Source organism: Siphateles boraxobius, unplaced genomic scaffold (assembly GCF_051911475.1).
Source record: "Siphateles boraxobius isolate OS27281-9 unplaced genomic scaffold, OSU_SipBor_1 1, whole genome shotgun sequence".
In the NCBI taxonomy this organism is placed as follows: domain Eukaryota; kingdom Metazoa; phylum Chordata; class Actinopteri; order Cypriniformes; family Leuciscidae; genus Siphateles; species Siphateles boraxobius.
In genome coordinates this window covers 7,937,048-7,959,479 of record NW_027508699.1, presented here as the reverse complement: position 1 = coordinate 7,959,479, position 22,432 = coordinate 7,937,048, and the positions used below count along the sequence as shown (strand labels likewise).

Below are 22,432 nucleotides of genomic sequence, written 5' to 3'. Positions count from 1 at the left end.
CCTATGAAAACAAGTCTCACACCGAGGTGGCGCTATAACCGGCCACACAGAAACAGCTCAGAGCAAAGAATACATTTATTCTGGTCAGTTTATGGTTTGTTATAAAAATATTTTGGGCATAACAAGCCGCTGCTTTTACACAGTCTGATTTAGTTCCTAGCTTATTTTTTCACAGCAAACCAGCATTAAAGGGTCTGCCAACCCTAAAACAGACGCACCAAATCCTCCTCCTTCGTCCTGTCAGTCATCTCTCCTTACTCTTGTCACGTGATGAGTGAAATCTGACTCTTGCAGCACTGTGCAGCTCATGCTGTATGGAGCAGAGCAAACCATTTCATTTTATTATATTGTCCAACTGAACCAAACGTTTTTTTATTTTTCTATAAAAAAGCAAAGCGAGTGTGGGGCGGTGCCGTGTAAAACCAATAACACATACTACCACAGCAAGCCTACTGCCAAGTAGATTCAAATGGTTCAAGCTAAAAGTGAAATAACAGAAATATTTTAAAGCAAGTACAAGGGGTTTTCATGAACATTTAATTGATGACACAAAGAAGTGATTCCCAGAATCAAACTTTCCAAGCCCACCAAACTTCCCTCAAACTCATGACAGAAGGTGTGGGTGTAAAACTAGCCCATTGACATGGTCTTCAGGAAACATATTGACCAAATAAAAAGGTCTGTTAGTATCAGTCCAGTATTAATTATATAGGGTTCACTTTATATAATTAAAATAGTGTTGAAAAATTATCAATGTATCATCCATAATTTATTTTGGCAGAATGCAGTAAACTATGCTTTATAAATTTTAGTCTGACCTACAGAATCAAGCACTAACTTAATTTCCTCTGAATTCTGAATCTATCGTCAAACACGCGCATATGCTTAAAATGCACACACAAACCCCAGAGAAAGGCCCACATTGTGCCGATTTATTGCTTGTGTCTAAGGCCAATTTGAGGCTCTTCCTGCAGCATTTGATGGACCATTAACCTGGTTAGTGCTTTAGTGAGTGAGCGGCAGGCCTGAGTGGAAATTTCCTGCTTCAGCACTCAGTGACCAACTACATAAGATAAAAAACAACAACAAAAAAACATACACACACATAACACATAGAAATTGTTAAGACAGAGAGGGCTCAATTTCTGAACTGCACGGCTCCATGAACAGTGAGTTATCTTTTAAGAAGCATCATGACTGACCTCTGCTTGACAAAATCAATCGCATAAGTTATGTTGTGCAAAAGATGAAAGGCTGCTGAAATAGTCTAGTTCAAGTGCTTTAAATGTGTATTTCTTTCAGGTTCAATAAGACATTTGACAAGTGAGAGAATGTAAAGTGGTTGAGGGACAATGTGAGCTGAATGACCAATGACTGAAGTGAAGTCCTTGTCCGGATGTGTGTTTGTGTGTGGGACCTGACCTTGGACTGGAAGTCTCAGTAATCTGTCAGTACGTGTGAGGAAGGCTGATGACATACCTTGCTCATCCAAGACTTGCGCTTACACATGGTTTTTCTCCTCTTCACCACCTCCCACAGACGTCTTTGCCCTATCAAAGAAAGCAAATGAGAGAATGTTGTTTTATGAATATTGCAGGTTCAAAACAAGTTCAGATTTATCAACAGTGACATTGTGACATGCTGACAATTACCACTGATAAAAAAAAGAATGTATTCGTCAATCAAGCAAACATTGTGGTTAGAGTAAAAGCCTTACAATGTGTATGAAGCAAACCAATGCACTTGAATAAAAATTAAAATGGACATGGACAATGTTTAGTAATAGTGCAATAAATTGCTTACAACCTGTGCAAAGATGTGAAGCTGATAAACCTTGTAATTGTCGAATGATGTGCAAGGACACTAGAAAGGGTTTTCTGTTTATCCACCCTAAGGAATTACTTATTTAATAATGAATTAACAAATGTATCCACATAGTACAGAGTTGTCTCAAGGGAAATTTAGATAAATTACAGCTCAAATAACATTTTTGTACAAGTTTAAACTCTCCAGTGTGCTTTGTCCCCGGAACTCCTTTATAAACGATTACAATAAGTGATTTTGCTTGATTTTACAAACTGAAGAATGAGTCAAATCACCCTCTGTAAACAATCCTGTCAATGCAACTTAATCCAAAAAAATCATTTCAACACTTGACTTCTAATTTCAAATCTATTTCTGCAAACAGTTCCTGTTTAGATACAAAATTTCTTGTCTTTGGAAGAGGTAAATGTAGGGGCTTTTTCAGATCTTTCGATCTAATGGCCGAAATAAGCTCACGGAATTTACATATGATTTACAGAGACGACAGAAAAACATACGGCGAGTATCAGCATTCGTTTCTGCTCTCATAGACGCAAAAATGCTTCGAGTGCGTGTTAGAAATCAGGAATGGTGAGAGAACATCGCAGTACAGCTTGGTACGTTTTTCATCTTTAAATCAAACTTGGGTCTCCAGCCGACAAAGTTTAATCCCGCCTGGCTAGCGCACTTCCATAATGTTTACTCATTAGGTCAGTAGGCGGAGAGCAGACGGTATCTTGTGGCTGTGACCACATGAGTGTTTACACAATGAAAGCAATCCGGTCAAATGCGTTTTTAACTACCTCTGGAAGTGCTCAAAAGTGAACAAGTTCAAAACGTTTTAGACCCCATTTACACCCGTTTTTAGCGTCGTCCACTTGACATCCGATTTACCAAAACGCATCTTAATACCAGGTGTAAACAGGGCCTATGAGAAATTATTAAACCAATTTAGACCTGGAGACCTTCGGATTAAGGTGCTGACTTCGGTAGACAAACAGAGGCGCGTTGTCATTCTTAGATCAAGCTTCACAAAGCTCTACCTTTTGTGAAAAAAATTAAAATAAATTAAAGTGAATCATTAAAGCCAATAATAATTATAATATATTAAAATACTAGCATGTCAACAAGTTAAGTTTAATTTCAAGTTTAAATAAGTCAGTAATACAATTAAGAAAAAAGAAACATTAAAAGTAATAGAATAAAGCTGATTAAAGCTACTAAACGTATTGAGACAACACTGAATTTTTTTTTTTCAGTGTTGCTTTGGCAGATCTATAGTCCGCATTTACATGACTCATGTACAATGATCAGACCTAAAAGGAAAATCATCACAATTAAAATAATAAAAAAAATTGGTTTGCATCTTTGCATAAGTGTCGATGCCGGATCTCTGTGTGAAGTGCCTTGTGGAAAGTATTATTTGTGATAAAGCTACAAGCAGAACACCTTGGTTGGACTCACCGGGCCGGCCCATACCAATCTTCTCCAGGTCCTCATTCTTCACATAGTCAAAGTGTGAGAGACGTGTAACGTTGAGCTCATCACGGATGCGCAGGAAGTACTGCTGCAGTTGCACTTCCATCAGCAGCTCCAGCAGCCACTCAGTGCCCTCCTCACACTGCATACTGCTGCCCAGCTTCTGCACAGAAAGACACACACCAATCAAGTCCACAGAGCGATTCCCCATAGGCAATGACTCTCCCGAAACACCAGAAGCAAACATGTTCAAGACATTCCATAAATAAATTAATTAAAAAATAAAAAATAAATAAATTCCCTAACCACTAAAGCTAGCCAAAAATAAAAATTGGTGTCCATCTTGACAGCAACAAGTGACAAAAGACAAAAAGTTTGATTGAGCATTTAACATGCTATTAAACATGATTCAGCTTAGAGTATGCGGCAACAACAGCTAATAAAAAATTATACAGTTGGCTTTCACTGTTCAACTGTGTTGAACATCTGGTAAGCACACGCACACACAAACACACACACACCTGAAGTTCATAAAAGACAGATGGCATTGGCCCTGGCCCAGGCCACATGTGCTGAGTCGCTCTCTACGCTTTTTAATTCATCCCAAAAGGAGCATCTCCTCACCTCCAAAACCAGCTAACACAGGCCTAACCTTTCCACAGCAGCTGCTGCATCTCCAATTCCACTTCTGACCCAATTAAAAACGTTTCCATAAAAATCATAAGCACTCAATTCCCAAGTCCCAAAGTCCTTATCACCTTTCAAACAATGAACATCCACGCTCCCTTTAAGCTTCTGTTTTGTAACAAGGGGAACAGATGAATGGAACAGCAAACGGATGGAAGACCACTGGCACTGGTGCTTGGAAGCTCTGGGACAACTAAAAGTGTGCTACTGTTTTCCATAGTCTGCTTTTGTGCTTGTTCTTTTTTCTGTTGGAGCATATTGGACATCAGCTGCTTTCAATTTTCAATCTCTCCCTCCCCCTGCACTCCTTCACACTGGTGTTCTTTCACTCTGACACACTTTCTTTCTCTGGAGGCCTTGTGGTCAATCACGTCTTAACAAAATTAAGGCAATAGGGAGGAAGCAGAACAATCTTGCGATCAGAGAGACTGCAGTACCTCCTTGCCTTTTTGAATGACATTGTGCGCTTGTGTGATCATGGAAATTTTACGCTTTTGTTCTTGAGACTTTTACATACAATGCAACTGCATATGGTCTGGGCAGCGAACTATATCAGGCTGTTAAGATTGCATACTGTAAATGTCAGAAGGCTTACAATAGCAATACAATTGTAAACATGGGTTTGTGCTTTGATTGAAATGCTAAATCCATGTGGGAAACTGCTTCAGATGCAATCAGTTCACTCAATATGCAATGCCAAAAAGTGAAGAACAAGCTGCTGTGAGGGACTGGAGGGGAACATTTCTCTTGATGTGTTGAAATTGGGGCTGTTAAATCAAAGTTTTTAATCAAATTATTTACATATTATGCCAATGAATTGCAATTAAATACAATTTCTGAAAAACCTCCTAAATTAAATTAATTCAAAAGACAGTGCACTACTGTGAAAGAAACAAACAAATAATGGGGAAAAATGAATTTAATAGTCAATATATTGTTTGTTTATTCAGTCACTGGCTTACAGTCCACAACAACCCAATCAACTGGGTTGTCAATTTGTCAAAGTTAGACTAAGAGGCTGTTCACTTCACACAGGATGTGTCATTGTGTTCTGTCAGTGCTCTTTTTTAAATAGTTGGTCTATGTGCAGACAGAAGTCTTCAGATGCTGCTGATTTGTGAAAGAGGCGGAAGCTTGCCAATATATGCGTGTAAAACAAGGGGTTACAAAGTCGACAGGTTTCTTGATTGAGTGTCAGGAAGGTTAGAGAGCATAAGAAGGGTTTTGTGGCCAAAGTGCTTCCTCTGTTGATGCATGAAAAGTCATGGGTCATAGGGGTCAGGGCCCTTTTGACATTCATTTAACCATCAATAACTTTCAGAATGTAGTCACACACTGACATTTTTTGTGAGGTTCTCTCCCTTTCATTCTTTCTTTAACTACAAGTATGAGCATTACTAATATTAGAGCCCTATTATTTCCACGATGCAGAGATCAAAAACATCCATACAAATGTAATTTACTGTATATTGCTGAATGTCACAAATTTGACAAATTTTGAAGTAAGAATCCAGTAAAAATTAATCTGAAAACAAAGAATTTAGGAACTCATTTCATAGGGCCCCATAATAGTGATGCTTGCATTAGCAAGTGCCACTGAAAATAGCCAAGTAGGAGTTTATATTGACAAAATAGAGGATGACAAATCCAAATAGCTAAACATCTACAAGCAGCCACATCCCTCCCCACACACTGAACTTCCCAGCAAAATTTCACACTGGGAACAAATCCAACGTCATGTCTAAATATGCCAATAGTTCCTCTCTACTTTGCTTGTTTGCAAACTTAAAGGTCTTGGTGTAAAAGTTCAAATCTCTGAACTAGGGGTGTGCGATATACCGGTAGACAGATAAACCGAGGTTTTGGACCATCTTGCTGCACAGTCACACACTATTTTAGACTATTTTGCTATCTTACCATTTGAATGCGCTTTTAAGCCTACAAGGTATGAGAATTTAAAAAAAAGTTTAAAAGTTATGTTTCATTGAAAGAGAACTCATTTCAGTATGTGCATCTGAGAGATGATTTATATGCGCACACACCTTGAAACGCGCGCACAAAGCCCCAGCTCATAAAGCATACGAGTACTGAACTGAGTTATTTTTGGCGCTTTATTGGGCTTGAACGGTGAAAGACGTCCAAGACAGTTGAAGTACCTGTCAGTGCCAGTGCTGCATGGTCATGAAAATGTACCATTTGCATGTGTTTTTAAGCCTTGCCAATTTAAGCATTCAAACGAAAGAGAACTCGTGCGAGCTGTGTGAGAAATTTTGTAAGCGCACACCCTAAGCGGAGGGTGTGTACTTAATTTTTGCTCTTAATGTTAATCAAACTACAAAAGACAAAGAAATCACTCCCTGATCTTCACTGAATAACTTTAATACGGATTTAACTTTAATTTGTACATGAAGATTATTTGCAATTTATATTAGTTATTTTAGCTGTGGTATCGAAATTGTAATCGAGAACTGTTCAATTTTTCTGTTATCTAAAATGTTGGGTGTCATAACCTTATTACAATAGAAGGATACATGGGTCAAAACCAAACAAAAACAATAATTATTTTATTCACTTATTTAATCATTGAATTCATTGAATTGAATCGAATTGAGATCTAGTGAATCGGAATCGAATCAGGACACCTGTATCGATACCCAACCCTACTCCCTACTCTCACCATGAAACTTTACCAGTTGATTACTCGCATGAATAGGAGAAAAAAATGTATTGCAAGTTTTCTGTAATTTTATTAATTAATAATAAGTATAATAAAAAGTAATTTCACTAATTTGCATATATTTTGAAGCTACTAATCTGACCTCTGAAAAAAAAAACAAGGTTACAATTTATTTTGGCATTTTGTTGATGTATTCAATGAAAGGACATTACTAGAGGGGATTATGAATATCTCCTTTTGTTACCCTGTAAATCAGAAAATACTGCCAATAGCCTTAAAAAAAATGATTTCCGCCCTATTTTTAGGCATAAAATGTCATATAAATCAGGCCAAGAAAGGTATATCAAAAAATCCCTCAGGACAAACCTTCACAATATAGTTAGGAATATGACTGTAAAGTTTGGTGTATGTATGTGCTACAGAAGTGTAAAATCTTCACTCGGAGTGTGAGAAAAAAAATCATTATGAGAGTTTTCTATTGAAAGGCATGAATTAAAGACAAAATATGCTTTACGTGTATGTCCATGCATCACACTGTTTAACATCCAAAACTCATTATTGCTTTATCCATTACTGATCTTAACATCCAAAAAAAAAAAATTCAAAACAGACACATCAACAGTCCATCAGACAGGTGAATATGAATCTGCCTGAGGGACTCGCAACCACTTTAGGATCCCAAAATTACAGATTTGTTTAGTATTATATAGTAATTATATTATACAAAAACTGAAATGTGTTGTGTAATGTAATTGTTTTGTATATACACTCACCTAAAGGATTATTAGGAACACCATAATCTTACTGTGTTTGACCCCCTTTCGCCTTCAGAACTGCCTTAATTCTACGTGGCATTGATTCAACAAGGTGCTGAAAGCATTCTTTAGAAATGTTGGCCCATATTGATAGGATAGCATCTTGCAGTTGATGGAGATTTGTGGGATGCACATCCAGGGCACGATTCTCCCGTTCCACCACATCCCAAAGATGCTCTATTGGGTTGAGATCTGGTGACTGTGGGGGCCATTTTAGTACAGTGAACTCATTGTCATGTTCAAGAAACCAATTTGAAATGATTCGAGCTTTGTGACATTGTGCATTATCCTGCTGGAAGTAGCCATCAGACGATGGGTACATGGTGGCCATAAAGGGATGGACATGGTCAGACACAATGCTCAGGTAGGCTGTGGCATTTAAATGATGCCCAATTGGCACTAAGGGGCCTAAAGTGTGCCAAGAAAACATCCCCCAATCCATTACACCAACACCACCCGCCTGCACAATGGTAACAAGGCATGATGGATCCATGTTCTCATTCTGTTTACGCCAAATTCTGACTCTACCATCTGAATGTCTCAACAGAAATCGAGACTCATTAGACCAGGAAACATTTTTCCAGTCTTCAACTGTCCAATTTTGGTGAGCTCTTGCAAATTGTAGCCTCTTTTTCCTATTTGTAGTGGAGATGAGTGGTACCCGGTGGGGTCTTCTGCTGTTGTAGCCCATCCGCCTCAAGGTTGTGCGTGTTGTGGCTTCACAAATGCTTTGCTGCATACCTCGGTTGTAACGAGTGCTTATTTCAGTCAAAGTTGCTCTTCTATCAGCTTGAATCAGTCGGCCCATTCTCCTCTGACCTCTAGCATCAACAAGGCATTTTCGCCCACAGGACTGCCGCATACTGGATGTTTTTCCCTTTTCACACCATTCTTTGTAAACCCTAGAAATGGTTGTACGTGAAAATCACAGTAACTGAGCAGATTGTGAAATACTCAGACCGGCCTGTCTTGCACCAACAACCATGCCACGCTCAAAATTGCTTAAATCACCTTTCTTTCCCATTCTGACATTCAGGTGGAGTTCAGGAGATTGTCTTGACCAGGACCACACCCCTAAATACATTGAAGCAACTACCATGTGATTGGTTGATTAGATAATTTATATTAATGAGAAATTGAACAGGTGTTCCTAATAATCCTTTAGGTGAGTGTATAGTGTGTAAAGTATAGTATATATGTGATGTATGTATATAATGTCAGAGCGCGTCACGTGACGATTCTGAACGAATCACGTTGTCAGAAATTGGCATCAGCCAATGAGATTGCACATTTCAAGTTAAATCGCCCATTTTACTTTCATGATTGGTTGTTGATGAACAGGAAATTATCATATTTGGATCCGACAGCACTGCAAAGGAAAGAGGGCTTTCTAACGGTGTGTGTGATGACAGGATGCCGGCAGCTCTCGCAGAGCAGCACGATGATTTAGAACGCCAACTTTTGATGAATTTAGGCGAAATCTACACACCCAAACAGACAGTGTAGTAAAAAAGACCTAAATGTGTATTTTGGACTTTTTTTTCAGCACAAGTCTCTCCAGTGAAAAAGATTAGAGGGAATGTGTGAAATAGAGAAAGAGGAAACCAGGCCTCTTTAGAGACTTCTAGAAAAGTGTTCATTGAGATGAGCAGCTGATGATGGAGAGGGAAAACACTTGCCCTTTGGGCAAAGTGGGTCAATGTGTAGTTGCTGCCAGCAACATGTCTGTCAAAACTACATAGTGAAATCTGTTACAACCTTGTCTTTAATATGAAGGCTCGTAGTCTGACAAATCCATCTGCTAATTCAAGCAACCAATGAGTCCTCACAGCCACAATGGCAACGCATCCATAAAATGTCTGGCTCAATTGTGATTTTTTTGTGAGTCTGAACCCCCTGATCTTGAGATTGATGTGTGGTCATGTAGGCTGCATCCAATAACTTTTTTTCAATACATCCTGACAAGTAACATGCTAAATGGGAACTGTTTTTGGACTGTTGTGAGTTTCTGTGAGTATAGTTAGATGCTGTAGTAAATGTCCTTCATGATTCGGAATGGATTATTAGAGTAGATTTTTTACATTTTCTATTTTTTTTAAATGTGAATCAAGTGGCAGTTTGCATTCTTATATTCCATCTGTGAAATTTTTTATCATGTGCACATTTAATCTGGTCATGTGCACATGCATAATATGCATATGTACGGTCATTACATTGTCAGCTTTCATAGTCTTGCACAATGTGTTTTGCATTTTAAGATGCTGTTACATTAAAAATAGTTGTTTTAAAAATAAATATCTTGAGATTTCAGTATTGTGTTTAACTTTGTCTTGCTCCTTTTTGTGTCCAGTTCTTTAGTCTGAGCTACAGGCGCCGTTCCAAAACTGAATTCAGCCTGAATACTGCATGTGAGAATATTATCTTACATTAATATTCATAATTATATGCATCATGGTATTATCATTCTAAAAATACAGTGGTGCCGCTAGGATTCAGAAGCTTGGATATTACCCAAGCACAGGTACACTACAATGCTAGTGGCAACAAGTTAAGCTTGTGCAGTGTGAAGTGTTAGAAAGCTGTTGCCTCTAATCCCAAGGGAACTATATCCATGGCCCTTGGACTAAGGCCACGAGTTACAACCAAGAGTGGTTACACCCTTCACACAAACTTAAGAAAAAACATTACAAGAATGATTTAATAGATGCACACTGAATAGTATACATACATGCCAAACAAAAAAAACACAAACACAAAGAACCTGACTGCTGAGACGGCATACAGTACATAAATAAAGGGTGGACTGTTAGGACAAGTTATGCAATGTGAAGGTCTGATGTATTGTTGGGGATAAGGCTCTGGTATGTTCTGATGATATCCATGCACACAGCTAAGCTCTGGCACATGTGTAAAGGCATGGTGTGGTTTCACACCAACACAGATGCTGAACTAACACTCATGCACATGTCAGTCCTGAAATTCCCAGGTCCATTATTCATACTGAAACCTAGCATGCTCTGCACAAGAGAATAAAAACCAGACTTACTCTGTACACATGGAAATGTGCAAGAAAAGGGAATGATTTTTTGAGCTTGTCAAAACGACGCATCTTGAGTTCTATGAGACAATCCACAAAAAGTGAAGCTAAGCGTCCAAGACACTTTTGTTGGAGAATAAGGTCCGAGATGAAGAGACAGCACTCCAAAACTGTGAGGGTCTCCTCAGTTTGAAGGTCTCCTGAAGTTGAACAGCCCACGTACTACATTCCATTGCGGGCAATCCGCATTAAGCTCCTTTAACCGAAGATCAGTGCTAGTCTGGATAACTTGTATGCAGGGGGGACCGTGTGGGGAAAGGCAAGAAAACACCACAGAGAGAGGTTTTCCAAAGGGAACTGTTCACTTGGCAGCCTAGTTAGAACATCTCAAAACCAAGTTTACACTGAGGCTGTGGAGCGAGTCAGAAGGAGTGCAAGGTGAAGTCCTAATTGCAAAAATATTTTGCAGAATGTACTGGAGTCAGTTTCCTCAGTTGCTAATTCCTCTATCCATTTGCTCAGTCCACCAACCAGCTATTAATAGGACGGTTTCTTCTATTCCCAAATCCCTCACTCAGATGACAGCCCCAGTGAAAGTGATAAGAGAATCAGAAGAGCTGCAAAGCCCAGACAAAGTCGTCCCTTAGTGCTTCTGTGGTCTGCTTGGAAGAGGTACTGACTTTTTTTCATCTTTTTACATGTTTGTGTCAGAGGGGACGCGTTGTTCTGGAGCAGGAGGAGCGTCTAGGACTTTCTCTTTTTCTCTCCCCCTAGTGCGTGACTGTGTAATTCCTGCAACTCGCAAACAGACGCTGGGGAAGTGCCCCTTCTCTTTCCCTCCCTCTCACTCTCGCTCTCCTCCCTCCATCAGCCTGTGCCCGGGACAGAGACTCTTTGGTATTCGGATGGAGGAGCATTTGATCTTGAGCCAAAAGGTCAGATTTAACTGCAGGACGGAGAGCTCATTTCCTGTGTTCCTCCCATATGTTGGGCTTTTAACAAATCCCCCTCCTGAACACCACCATATCCCCTCCTATCTCTGGCTCTCCCCACATCTTTCTTTTATATTCACTCTCTCTATCCCACTCTGCTCTCCACTCCCACATGGCCTGACTTTTCTTCTTTATTTGGTTCGTGGCATTCTCCTTCTTCAATCCCTCTAAAAACGTTATCACAACCTCTAGTAAACAAACACATTCAGAATGTGTTCTCTTTCTTTGTCTAGCAGAATAAACCATGTTTTATTTACGTCCTTTCTCCCTCCTTCCCTCCCTCATTCCCCATTCGTTCATCAAGCCCACAGATGTGCAACATTTTAAGGGATACACAAAATGTACAATGCCGGTTGAACTGTGTTGTTGTTTTTTTCCAGGAGCAAAAGGGAAGATGAGGTGAGCAAGGACAGATGCAGTAAAGCGGGGCCCTGTGTGTCATAAACAGTCTGCCTCCAATTACTGCTTTGAAACAAAGAATTTCCAGCCCCGCTTCAGACCAAGCGGCTAATGTAGAAGGAATTTTCTGGAGACTTATCGAAGTACAAGCTTTATTTAAGCAAGAGAATGGGAAAACAATTTGTAGTGCTGGCACAGCTGTGAAGGAGGGGAAAGTGTGTGTCCCTGTGACTGAGCTCAGACAGTTTGAACATTTAAACCAGCTGTTCACTGTAGACACTGTAGGTGTCGTCGTGTCTGGTCAATTTATTTTACAGAGGTTTTTGTTGTTGTCCCTTGCCAAAGTGACCTGTGACTTACTCATGGGGCGTATAAGTAGGGGTGTTGAAATTGGTCGTTGTAGCGATGCATTGCGATGCGGATGGTTCTGCATCAATGCAGTAATAGACAATAATCAATTACAGCCTACTGACGTTTCTCTGACATCATTCGTCACATACGCGCTTCTTACGCTAGCATAAAATGGCGGAGGGAGGCGAAATACAAAAGCGGAGTAATACAAAAAATGCACCCACTATTTTAAAATGTACAGTGTGTGCGAGCGTGTGCATGTGTGCGTGCGAGGCTGCAAGCGTGAGGGTGCGCGCGTGTGAGCGGTATTGTAACTTAAGTACACTTGACAGTTTCATGCGCTTTTAGTATTTACTAGTGTTTGTTCTAAATGGTCCAATACTCTGCTGTGTTCAGACTTAAGTTCAAACTTAAGACTTAAGTTTGATATTTGCTGCAGTAAGGTAGTGAACTTTCTTGGAGCAGATACAATAAAAAGGAGTTGATATATCAACTGCTTGTATTCAGTGATGAAAATGTAGGTATGTGCAGTAATATTGAAAAGTGAGGATGCAACATATCATCTATTGAATCGAAGACATGATAATTGTAATTGAATTGAATCGTGAGACCAGTGATGATTCACAACTGTAGTATTAAGACAATATTTACTGTAAAGCTGATGTAAAACAAAACGCACTGCGAAAAGTGCCATACAAATAAAACTGATTTGACCTGATGATAGTTCAACAAAAATTAAACATGTTTTCATGAAATATGGTAAACAGAAGTTTTGCATCAAACAAGTTTAAGATTCTGTTTACCCTATTTGATACGCTTCATGTATGTGCGGCGTTGACCAATGTTTATATGCAAAAAAGCCTAAACTAAATATGTTCATCATATAATGTGACCATATCTTTTCAGTACACTTGGATTAAAGTGCTTTATTAATATGGATTACTTGTACAATGTTTTAATTAACGTTTTGAAGCTTGAACATTTCAAATAGATGGGGGAAAAAATGAGAATATTAAAAATATCTTCATTTGTGTTCTGAAAATGAACAAAACTTCTATGAACAACAGACAGAATTTTTATTTTATCTTGCATTATAAAAATGTAAACACCAAAGAAACAAGGTGATGGTGTCATCATCAAGGAACACTTTCTTCTATGTGCAGTAGTGTATGTGACCTGTAGTTACCACCACTGCTTTGCGCATTTGGACCGGGTGAGCCAAGCTCACACTTCACCTCTATATGTAGCACATCACAGAGAAGACAAATCCCCCCTCGCTCTAATGTCTGCCTGCAGGATTCTACGATGGTCCATGTCAAACCAGTATCAAACCTGATTAATGGAATCAGAGCCCGACTCTTTTAAACCCATAAGACTCAATGTTTTTTACAGAAATATTTCTCGTAGTGGTCAGATGGATCACTTGTTTACGGGCAGCGGAGCTCAAATGAACCACCAGAGGGCAGCAATACACAGAAGGGCTAGTGACCTGTGGCATTTGAATGACACCCAGTAACGTCAACACTTCAGACCTAGAAGATACTTTACATTTACTCATAAATTGGCTAAATCAATATGACAGAAAATGCTTTACATTTAGCACGACCCTCCCAATAGCACACAGTGAAGGGATCCCAGATTATTTATTCTCCCCCAGAATGCAGATGAAAAACCCATAATCTTCTCTAAAGTCCAGTAAGCTCATCTGGAAATGTCATGCAGACCGAAGACAGATAAAAAAAAAATTGGACACAGCTAAAAAGACAACACATGCTTCTGTTTACATGCTCCCATTTAGCTTTGTAAGTGATACTGAATATGCAGCTAAATTCTCCAGCACACAGCTTTAAAGATGTTCATAAAACACAGTTTTCTCATAACTTCCAAACAGTATTTCAGAGAAACAATATTCTGAATATTCTGCAATAAATGTAGAGCATGACTTGATTTAATCCACTGGGATTTAATCGGATCAAGCTAGAAAATGAAAGTACTGAATTATAGTTACTTGTTTAACGGCAAGATTAACACTCTTTCTAACGAGTTGTCCTCACAGACAAACACATGCACCAATTCCCCTGTAATGATCCCTATATAACCTCCTTCACACAGGATCCTTCACATATTTTTCCTTCTGAAAAATCTCCAGAAAAGTTCCGGTAACTTGTCAAGCATTGCATGATCTTGTTCATTCACACTACCAGAGCTTTCCGATTTTCTTTCATTCACACATCCTGGAGTCTCGTAAAGATAAAGTGACCTGCTCTTTGTATGTGTGTGTGTTATCCACTTATAAACAACTGCACTACATACTAATGTATTTGGGTGTTGCACAGAACCATCTGCACAGATGGTGAGCAGCTCAGGTTTCATTTGCAGTTATAGTTATTTTATAGTTGCACAGTTTACAAAGATGCTGGGATTAATTCCAGTGAAGATATTTAGGTCTGATTCAGCATAAAATTGTTCTGGATATTGGCCTGCATTCACACAGTGCATTCAAATTATTTATTATTTTATTATTGAATAAAAATGTCAAGAACAGCATTTATTGGAAACAAAAATCTTGGTGCCACTTTTGATCAATTTAATGCATCCTTGCTGAAAAAAAAAATTATTTTTTTTTATTTACCAGAAGTCTTTACTGGCCTCTGACTTCTGAACAGTAGTGCGTGTGTATGTATATATTGTGTGTATATATATTGTGTGTGTGTGTATATACATTATATATATATATATACATTATATATATATATATATATATATATATATATATATATATATATATATATATATATACACACACACACACACATACATGCATACACACATACATACATATATACATACATATGCATACATAATGTACTATATATACACTATACTATACTAGCATAGCAAACAATGCCATGTAAACACCAGATGCTGTTGTTCAGACTAAAAAAACGACAACAACAGCAGAACAGTCTCTCATCTCACCTGCTCTCTGGCCAAAGACCTGTGTGTGCGAGACGGGAAAAGGAAAATTTAGAGCACCCACCACCATGCTAATCAGAGTACCACACATCACATGACGAATCATCCACATGTGGGTTACTGTAACGTCTTACAGACACACTGACACACTTAACAGAAGTGTGAGCGTCTACTTAGTGGTTAGTCAGTGTTTATCCACCTTTGAGCATGCAATTCTGACAGTACACTGATGCAATAAGATGAGATGTGGAATGGACAACAAAACCAATGAAAACATTAAAAATAGATATTCAAAATAGGTAACATCAACAAAACTGTTATCAGTTATCTAGGCAGTCTGTAATACCTCGTCCTCATCGCAATCGCTGGGCAGACGCTGGTATTCTGCCACGTCCCCCATGTTAAGGTCAAACGAAGAGTCCAGCTGTGTTGCTCGTCCACTTCAAATCGACATGGATGTGGCCTGATCTTTTGCGCACAGGTGACACCACTGATTTTTTCTCCTCATAACAAGCTGCTGCTCCTGGTTCCTCTATATATCTGGTCAGTGTGTATTTGTGTGTGATGCCACACTATCAGTTAGAGGAGTCAGTCCATCACATCCATAAGCATTTCCCAACTCTATTGTGTACAAAGCAGAAAGCACATTCTCTCTCACTCAGCTGTTTTTCAATTGGGCTCCTTCATCTGAAACGCTCCATCCCTCCCTCTCTCCCTTTCACAAACAGCTGTGTGCGGTGGGAGGTTTTTTTAATGGAGTCCTGATGGCTGGGCTCATGCCATGGGCTAATCCCTTGTTATTGTTGTTATGTTTTCTGTCTAATTTCTCCCTCGATCTTTAAGCCCTGGCTGCCGGTCTCCGCTGCTGCAGTGAGTGGTTGCCCCCGACAACAGTGGCTACCTCGTCAAGTGCACTCACCAGTGAGCAGTGGGCTTGAGGCTCTCAGCCAATCAGAATGCACGCAGGCGCTGCTTGATGAAGAGGCTTTAATCCGGCAAGCGAGAGCGTTAGAGAGGGAGAGAGAGAAACAAAAATCAGGGCCATCTGGGAACCCATAGTCCATGCATTTAGATGATGAATCCACCCAGAGGTGGTCCGTTTGCTTCCTCCTGTCTCCTAATCTCTCCACATTTTCTCTGAGCAGGCTTAATGTGCGGCCAATCTGCTGTTTTTCAGCCCACCCAACCAGCGGTCTTTGCTCATCTGACCCTGGGAGGCAAAGACTGAACTAGGATACCAAAACAGCTGCTGTCAGCTCACAGCGCTCAGTATTAATGCAGATTTCCCCAGCACATCTGGAGAATAGAGTTAGCCTATGTACGTCCAGGTAAGTTTTTAATGTGATGTTTTCCTCATAACAGAATTGAACACTGCAGTCTCAGTGCAGTAAGCTATGAGAGAAACATTTCACCCAGGTGTGAACAATACAGTACACTCTGTTCCTCTGACAACCATCACAGACACACTGCCAAGCCACTCTCTATTTCTCTCTCATCCATCCAGAAGGTTTCATATGTAAATATCTGGGTCCTTCCTTTCCCGGGAAAGCTCATTTGAAACCACCCCAACTATCCATTCAACGATTGGTCAACAGGATGCCAGTAAGCGCTCTTCAACTGGGAGTCCTTCCCATGATTCTTCGGTGCAGTTCTTTTTCTTTTTATAAGTTCACTAAGGGATGGTTGAGACTGTTTGCTGGCCTGCGACTGCACATTATTGGTCCTATATACATGCTAAACTACATACTACACAAAACAACACTATGTTTTAGTATTTTTATGTAGGAATGCATGCAAAAATAAATAAAAAAAATTCTACATGTTTGTTGTGTATTTGAGTTATCTATTATAACGGAGCTCTGTAATTCAGTTGGTCTCACTGTTTTTTGTCTACAAAAGGGACAAATTGCGGTTTGTTTGATAAGCACTGAAGAAATCTATGAACTTAAATGTCCGCTCACTGGTCTGTTTTTAACTTTCTGCACTTTGCACTTTTTCATAATGCTAGTTAAAAATATTAAACATCCAGACCTCAGTAAAAACATGTTTTGTTGGTGTGTGTTTGTTTATTCATTCAGTATGCTGACAACATCTGCTGAGGCTAAAAATTTCACATTTAAAATGATTGATTTTAGTCTTTAGACAAAATCTTATAGAGTATTAATACATGCATCAATTATGGCAAGAATCGTAATTACAATTATTTTGGTCTATTGAAATCACCCTTTTTTGATTGTATATTTTTTAATATGAGTAATTTAAAATTTCACAATTATCGATACTTCAGCGAAAACTAATATTAGGTTAATGTAAGTAAAAAGTCCTCACGAACATTACATAAGTAAACAGTCAGCAATAAAATAAGAACAAAGAAACTAATTACAAACAATACTGACAAAAAAATACAACAGAATAAAAATACAAATTAAATAAACAGTGCTTTAGGTTTTTCAGAAAGATGTACTAAGTAGTATTCAGATAAGTATAATAGCCAACAACAGAAACTGAATAAAGCAATCAAATGTAAAATAACACTGATGTATAGTTGTAATCGAAATAATTCAACCCCCATTGAAATCAGGTTTATATGCAAAATTTAAAATTTACATACACATCTCTGCTACAAATGAACACTTAAAGTTTTTTTCTAGGACCTACCATTTTCGTACAGTTGCACTGAAAGTGACAGAAGTCTAAATGTAACAACTTACCCCATATGCGGGGTTAACTGTAACAGACAGAGGGGTTAGTTGTAACACTTGTGTGAAACACACATCATTCAGTACTATTGTATCTGTATAGTTTGATATTGTTTGTGCATCTGTATAGATAGATATCCATACATCCATCCCTAATCCAATCATCATTCTGTTATGGATCAATATCATGGATAGAGATATAGGAAAGGGCTGCACAGTTTTGCAATAAATAAATAAATAAATAAATAAATAAAATCATCAAATATTGTAATTGCAACCTAATTACATTTGTGTGTGGCAGCTGCATGTAAAATTATTATTATTAATAACAATAACAGTAAAAATAATAAAAACGAGCTTAAAATAAAATTTTAAATGGTTTATTGCATTAAAAACAGGCTAAACAAGTGATCAATGCATAGTAAACTAAAAAAAATAATAATTCCAACATTGTTTGTGAAAGTCCAACAAAGTTAAATATATAAATAAATACTCAAGCCTCAAACGTTGTGTGGCTCCCGTTTTCATTTGATTATCATTGTACACTTGGCGGCTTAGTTGTAACACTGTGCTACAACTAACCCAGCTGTGTAAAAAATATTTTAAGCCTAGGTAACAGTTGCTAGGAGTTGCTGACATGTTTCAAAACGGTGCTATGTTTTAGCCAACAAGACAGTGATTAATGTCAGATAAAGTTAGATTTGGTGACGTACACACCACACTCAGAAACCGAAAGAAACCTATGGCACTTCAGCACTGCATTGTCATCAAGTCCAGGCGAAAGTCCTTCGTCAGATCTGGAAACGGCCTGGATCCGGCAGGCTGCGGGAAAACCTCGGGATAAACAAAGACACTAAAATTAGCGTAGATGCCATTCTTCTTATGATGTAACGAGTACATCAGGATTTAAGGGAAGTGTTCCCAGTTCCGGCTGACCTAATCTAAGCAGCCTAATATTGAATTATAGAAGTCTATAGAGTGTTATGTGAATGCTAGGTCAAAGTGATGTGTTTTTAGTCTAGCTTTGAACTGAAAGACTGTGTCTGCTTCCCGGACAATGTTAGGAAGATTGTTCCTAAGTTTTGGTGCTAAATAGGAAAAGGATCAACCGCCAGCAGTCGATTTAGATATTATCACCTGGCCAGAACTTTGAGATCGCAACAGACTTGAAGGACTATAATGCGTTAAGAGCTCGCTCAAGTACTGGGGAGCTAAACCATTTAGTGCTTTGTAAGTAATCAGCAATATTTTAAAATTTATACAATGTTTAATAGGGAGCCAATGCAGTGTTGACAGTACCGGGCTAATATGGTCGTCCTTCCTGGTTCTGGTAAGAACTCTAGCGGCTGCGTTTTGAACTAGCTGTAGTTTGTTTATTAAGCGTGCAGGGCAACCACCCAGTAGAGCATTACAATAATCTAGCCTTGATGTCATGAACGCATGAACTAGTTGTTACGCATTTGTCAGTGAGAGCATATTATGTAATTTAGATATATTTTTGTAAGATGGAAAAATGCGGTTTTACAGACACTAGACACGTGACTTTCAAATGAAAGATTGGTATCAAAGAGCACACCCAGGTTCCTAACTGACGACGAAGACTTAACAGAGCAGCCATCAAGTGTTAGACGGTATTCTAGGTTATTACGTGTGGACGTTTTTTGTCCAATAATTAGAATCTCTGTTTTTTCAGAATTTAGTAGTAGGAAATTACTAGTCATCCAATTTTTGATATCAACTATGCATTCCGATAATTTTGTGAATTGGTGAGTTTCGTTAGGTTTGGAAGAAATATGGAGCTGAGTATCATCAGCATAACAGTGAAAGCTAATTCCATGTTTCCTAATGATATCTCCTAAAGGTAGCATGTACAGAGTGAACAGCAGCGGTCCTAGTACTGAGCCTTGTGGTACTTCATACTGAACTTGTGATCGATAAGACATCTCTTCATTTACTGCTACAAACTGATAGCGGTCAGATAAATATGATTTAAACCATGCTAATGCAATTCCACTAATGCTAACATAGTTTTCTAGTATATTTAAGAGAATGTTGTGGTCAATGGTGTCAAATGCAGCACTAAGATCAAGTAACACTAATAGAGAGATACAACCACGATCGGATGATAAGAGCAAATCATTTGTGAATCTAATGAGAGCTGTCTCAGTGCTATGGTGCGGTCTAAATCCTGACTGGAAATCCTTGCAGATACCATTTCTTTCAAGAAAGGAACACAGTTGTGAGGATACTGCCTTTTCTAGTATCTTTGACAGAAAAGGTAGATTTGAGATCGGCCTGTAATTGAGTAATTCTGTAGGATCAAGTTGCGTTTTTTTAACAAGCGGTTCAATCATAGCCAGCTTAAAGGTTTTTGGTACGTATCCTAGAGACAAAGACGAATTAATGATGTTAAGAAGAGGATCTATGACTTTTGGAAGCATCTCTTTCAGTAGTTTAGTCGGTATAGGGTCTAACATACATGTTGTCGATTAAGATGAATTAACGAGTCTGCAAAATTCTTCCTCTCCTATGACAAAAAATGAATTAAATTTTACCTCAGGAAGACTATAATACACTCCCTGATGCGATGCTGTAGTTGTCACAGTGTTGGGTTTGTGTTCCCCAGGTGTCCACTAGAGGTCCTCGTTATCACGGTGTCCTTCACTATTGACTTCATTTCCCAGCATTCTGTCTGTCACTGTCACTCATCAGTTCATTGCACACAGCTGTTCCCCCTCATCATTGTTCCCAGCTGTTCATTGTTAGTCTTGTTAGATCTGTGTATATATTCCCTGTCTGTGTTAGTATGTGTACGGATTTGTTGTTTAATGTCCCCACACTTCCGTTCCTGTTGTTGCTTCTTTCTCGTGTTTTGTCGTTTATTCTTGGACTGTCTATGTTGGAATTTGACCCTTGCCTGGACTGGATGCGAGTACGGATTACCCCTTTTAATAAATACCTGCAATTGGATCTACGCTGTCTGTGTGTGTGTGTTGTGACAGAGACAGAACGAATCAGTCACAAAGAGATCCAGCATGATGGGGTTCCGTATCCTCCCTCCTACCACGGAGAAAGAGAGGATGGGCCGTGTCCAAAATTTGATGAGCTTTCGTCAGCAATGCCTGCCGCTGGGTTGCATAGCCCAGTCATTTTGGACGCTCTCGAGGGGAATGGGATACAGTGAGGCAGCATTTAAAGACATTTTTAATACCTGTCTTGATGACCCATTGCCGGGGTGGGAAATGAAGGGTCTGGAAGTCTTGGTCAGTGGGATGTATTGGAGCCTCGCTATGCCGACGCCGTCACGAGTCCGGTGGTCCCAGTTCCGGTGGTCCCGAGGCCGGGGGTCCCGAGTCCGGTGGTCCGAAGGCGGAGGAGGAGGAAGAAAGAGACGTCCACCGTCACTTCTGCCGATTCAGAGACTGTTCACGCTCCATCTGCCCAGTCAGAGACTGTTCACGTCACATCTGCCCAGCGAGAGATTGTTCACGTCACGTCTGCACAGCGAGAGACTGTTCACGTCCCGTCTGCCCAGTCAGAGACTGTTCACGTCCCGTCTGCCCAGTCAAAGACTGTTCACGTCCCGTCTGCCCAATCAGAGACTGTTCACGTCCCGTCTGCCCAATCAGAGAATGTTCACGTTCCGTCTGCACAGTGTCTGTTCCAGGGCCGGAGCCAGTGTCCGTTCCAGAGCCGGGGGCAGAGCCAGTGCCCGTTCCAAAGCCGGAAGCAGAGCCAGTGCCCGCTCCAGAGCCGGAGGCAGAGCCAGTGCCCGTTCCAGAGCCAGTGCCTGTTCCAGAGCCAGTGCCTGTTCCAGAGCCAGTGCCTGTTCCAGAGCCAGTGCCTGTTCCAGAGCCGGAGGCAGAGCCAGTGCCTGTTCCAGAGCCGGAGGCAGAGCCAGTGCCTGTTCCAGAGCCGGAGGCAGAGCCAGTGCCTGTTCCAGAGCCGGAGGCAGAGCCAGTGCCTGTTCCAGAGCCGGAGGCAGAGCCAGTGTCTGTTCCAGAGCCGGAGCCAGTGTCTGCTGTTCCAGAGCTGGAGGCAGACCCAGTGCCTGTTCCAGAGCCGGAGGCAGAGCCAAGGCCTGTTCCAGAGCTGGAGCCAATGTCTGTTCCAGAGCCAGCGCCTGTTCCAGCGCCAGAGCCAGTGTTTGTTTCTGTGTTTGTGTCTGTCCTTGTGACCATTTCTGTTCTAGTGACTGTTCCTGAGCCGGTGTTTGCAGTTCCTGAGCCGGTGGCTGCTGCTCCAGAGGCAGAGCCAGTGCCTGTTCCAGAGCCGGAGACAGAGCCAGTGCCTGTTCCAGAGCCAGCGTCTGTTCTGGAGCCGGAGGCAGAGCCAATGCCTGTTCCTGAGCCGGAGTCAGAGCCAATGCCTGTTCCAGAGCCGGAGGCAGAGCCAGTGCCTGTTCCAGAGCTGGAGCAAATGTCTGTTCCAAAGCCAGTGCCTGTTCCAGTGCATGAGCCGGTGTCTGTTCATGAGTCGGTGTCTGTTGCTGTTCCTGTGCCATGGTCGCCCTCGCC

The 22,432-nt window shown here is 40.2% G+C and overlaps 1 protein-coding gene across 4 annotated transcripts in view; it reads right to left on the bottom strand.

Moving 5' to 3' along the window:
• tnk2b (tyrosine kinase, non-receptor, 2b) overlaps window positions 1-15,712 on the bottom strand; it is a 45,838-nt gene extending 30,126 nt beyond the window's left edge. The window contains exons 1-3 of one of the 4 annotated variants that reach the window (XM_077194765.1): window positions 15,563-15,712; window positions 3,253-3,445; window positions 1,480-1,550 (exon numbers count right to left, since the gene is read on the bottom strand). In XM_077194765.1, the coding sequence (XP_077050880.1) occupies window positions 1,480-1,550; window positions 3,253-3,445; window positions 15,563-15,616 (318 nt within the window). In that variant the 5' untranslated portion in view covers window positions 15,617-15,712. Of the gene's footprint in view, window positions 1-1,479; window positions 1,551-3,252; window positions 3,446-10,507; window positions 11,286-15,562 lie in introns of those variants that run through there. The other 3 variants (XM_077194779.1, XM_077194796.1, XM_077194772.1) reach the window with 3 other exon arrangements.
• Between the last annotated feature and the right edge of the window lie 6,720 nt (window positions 15,713-22,432).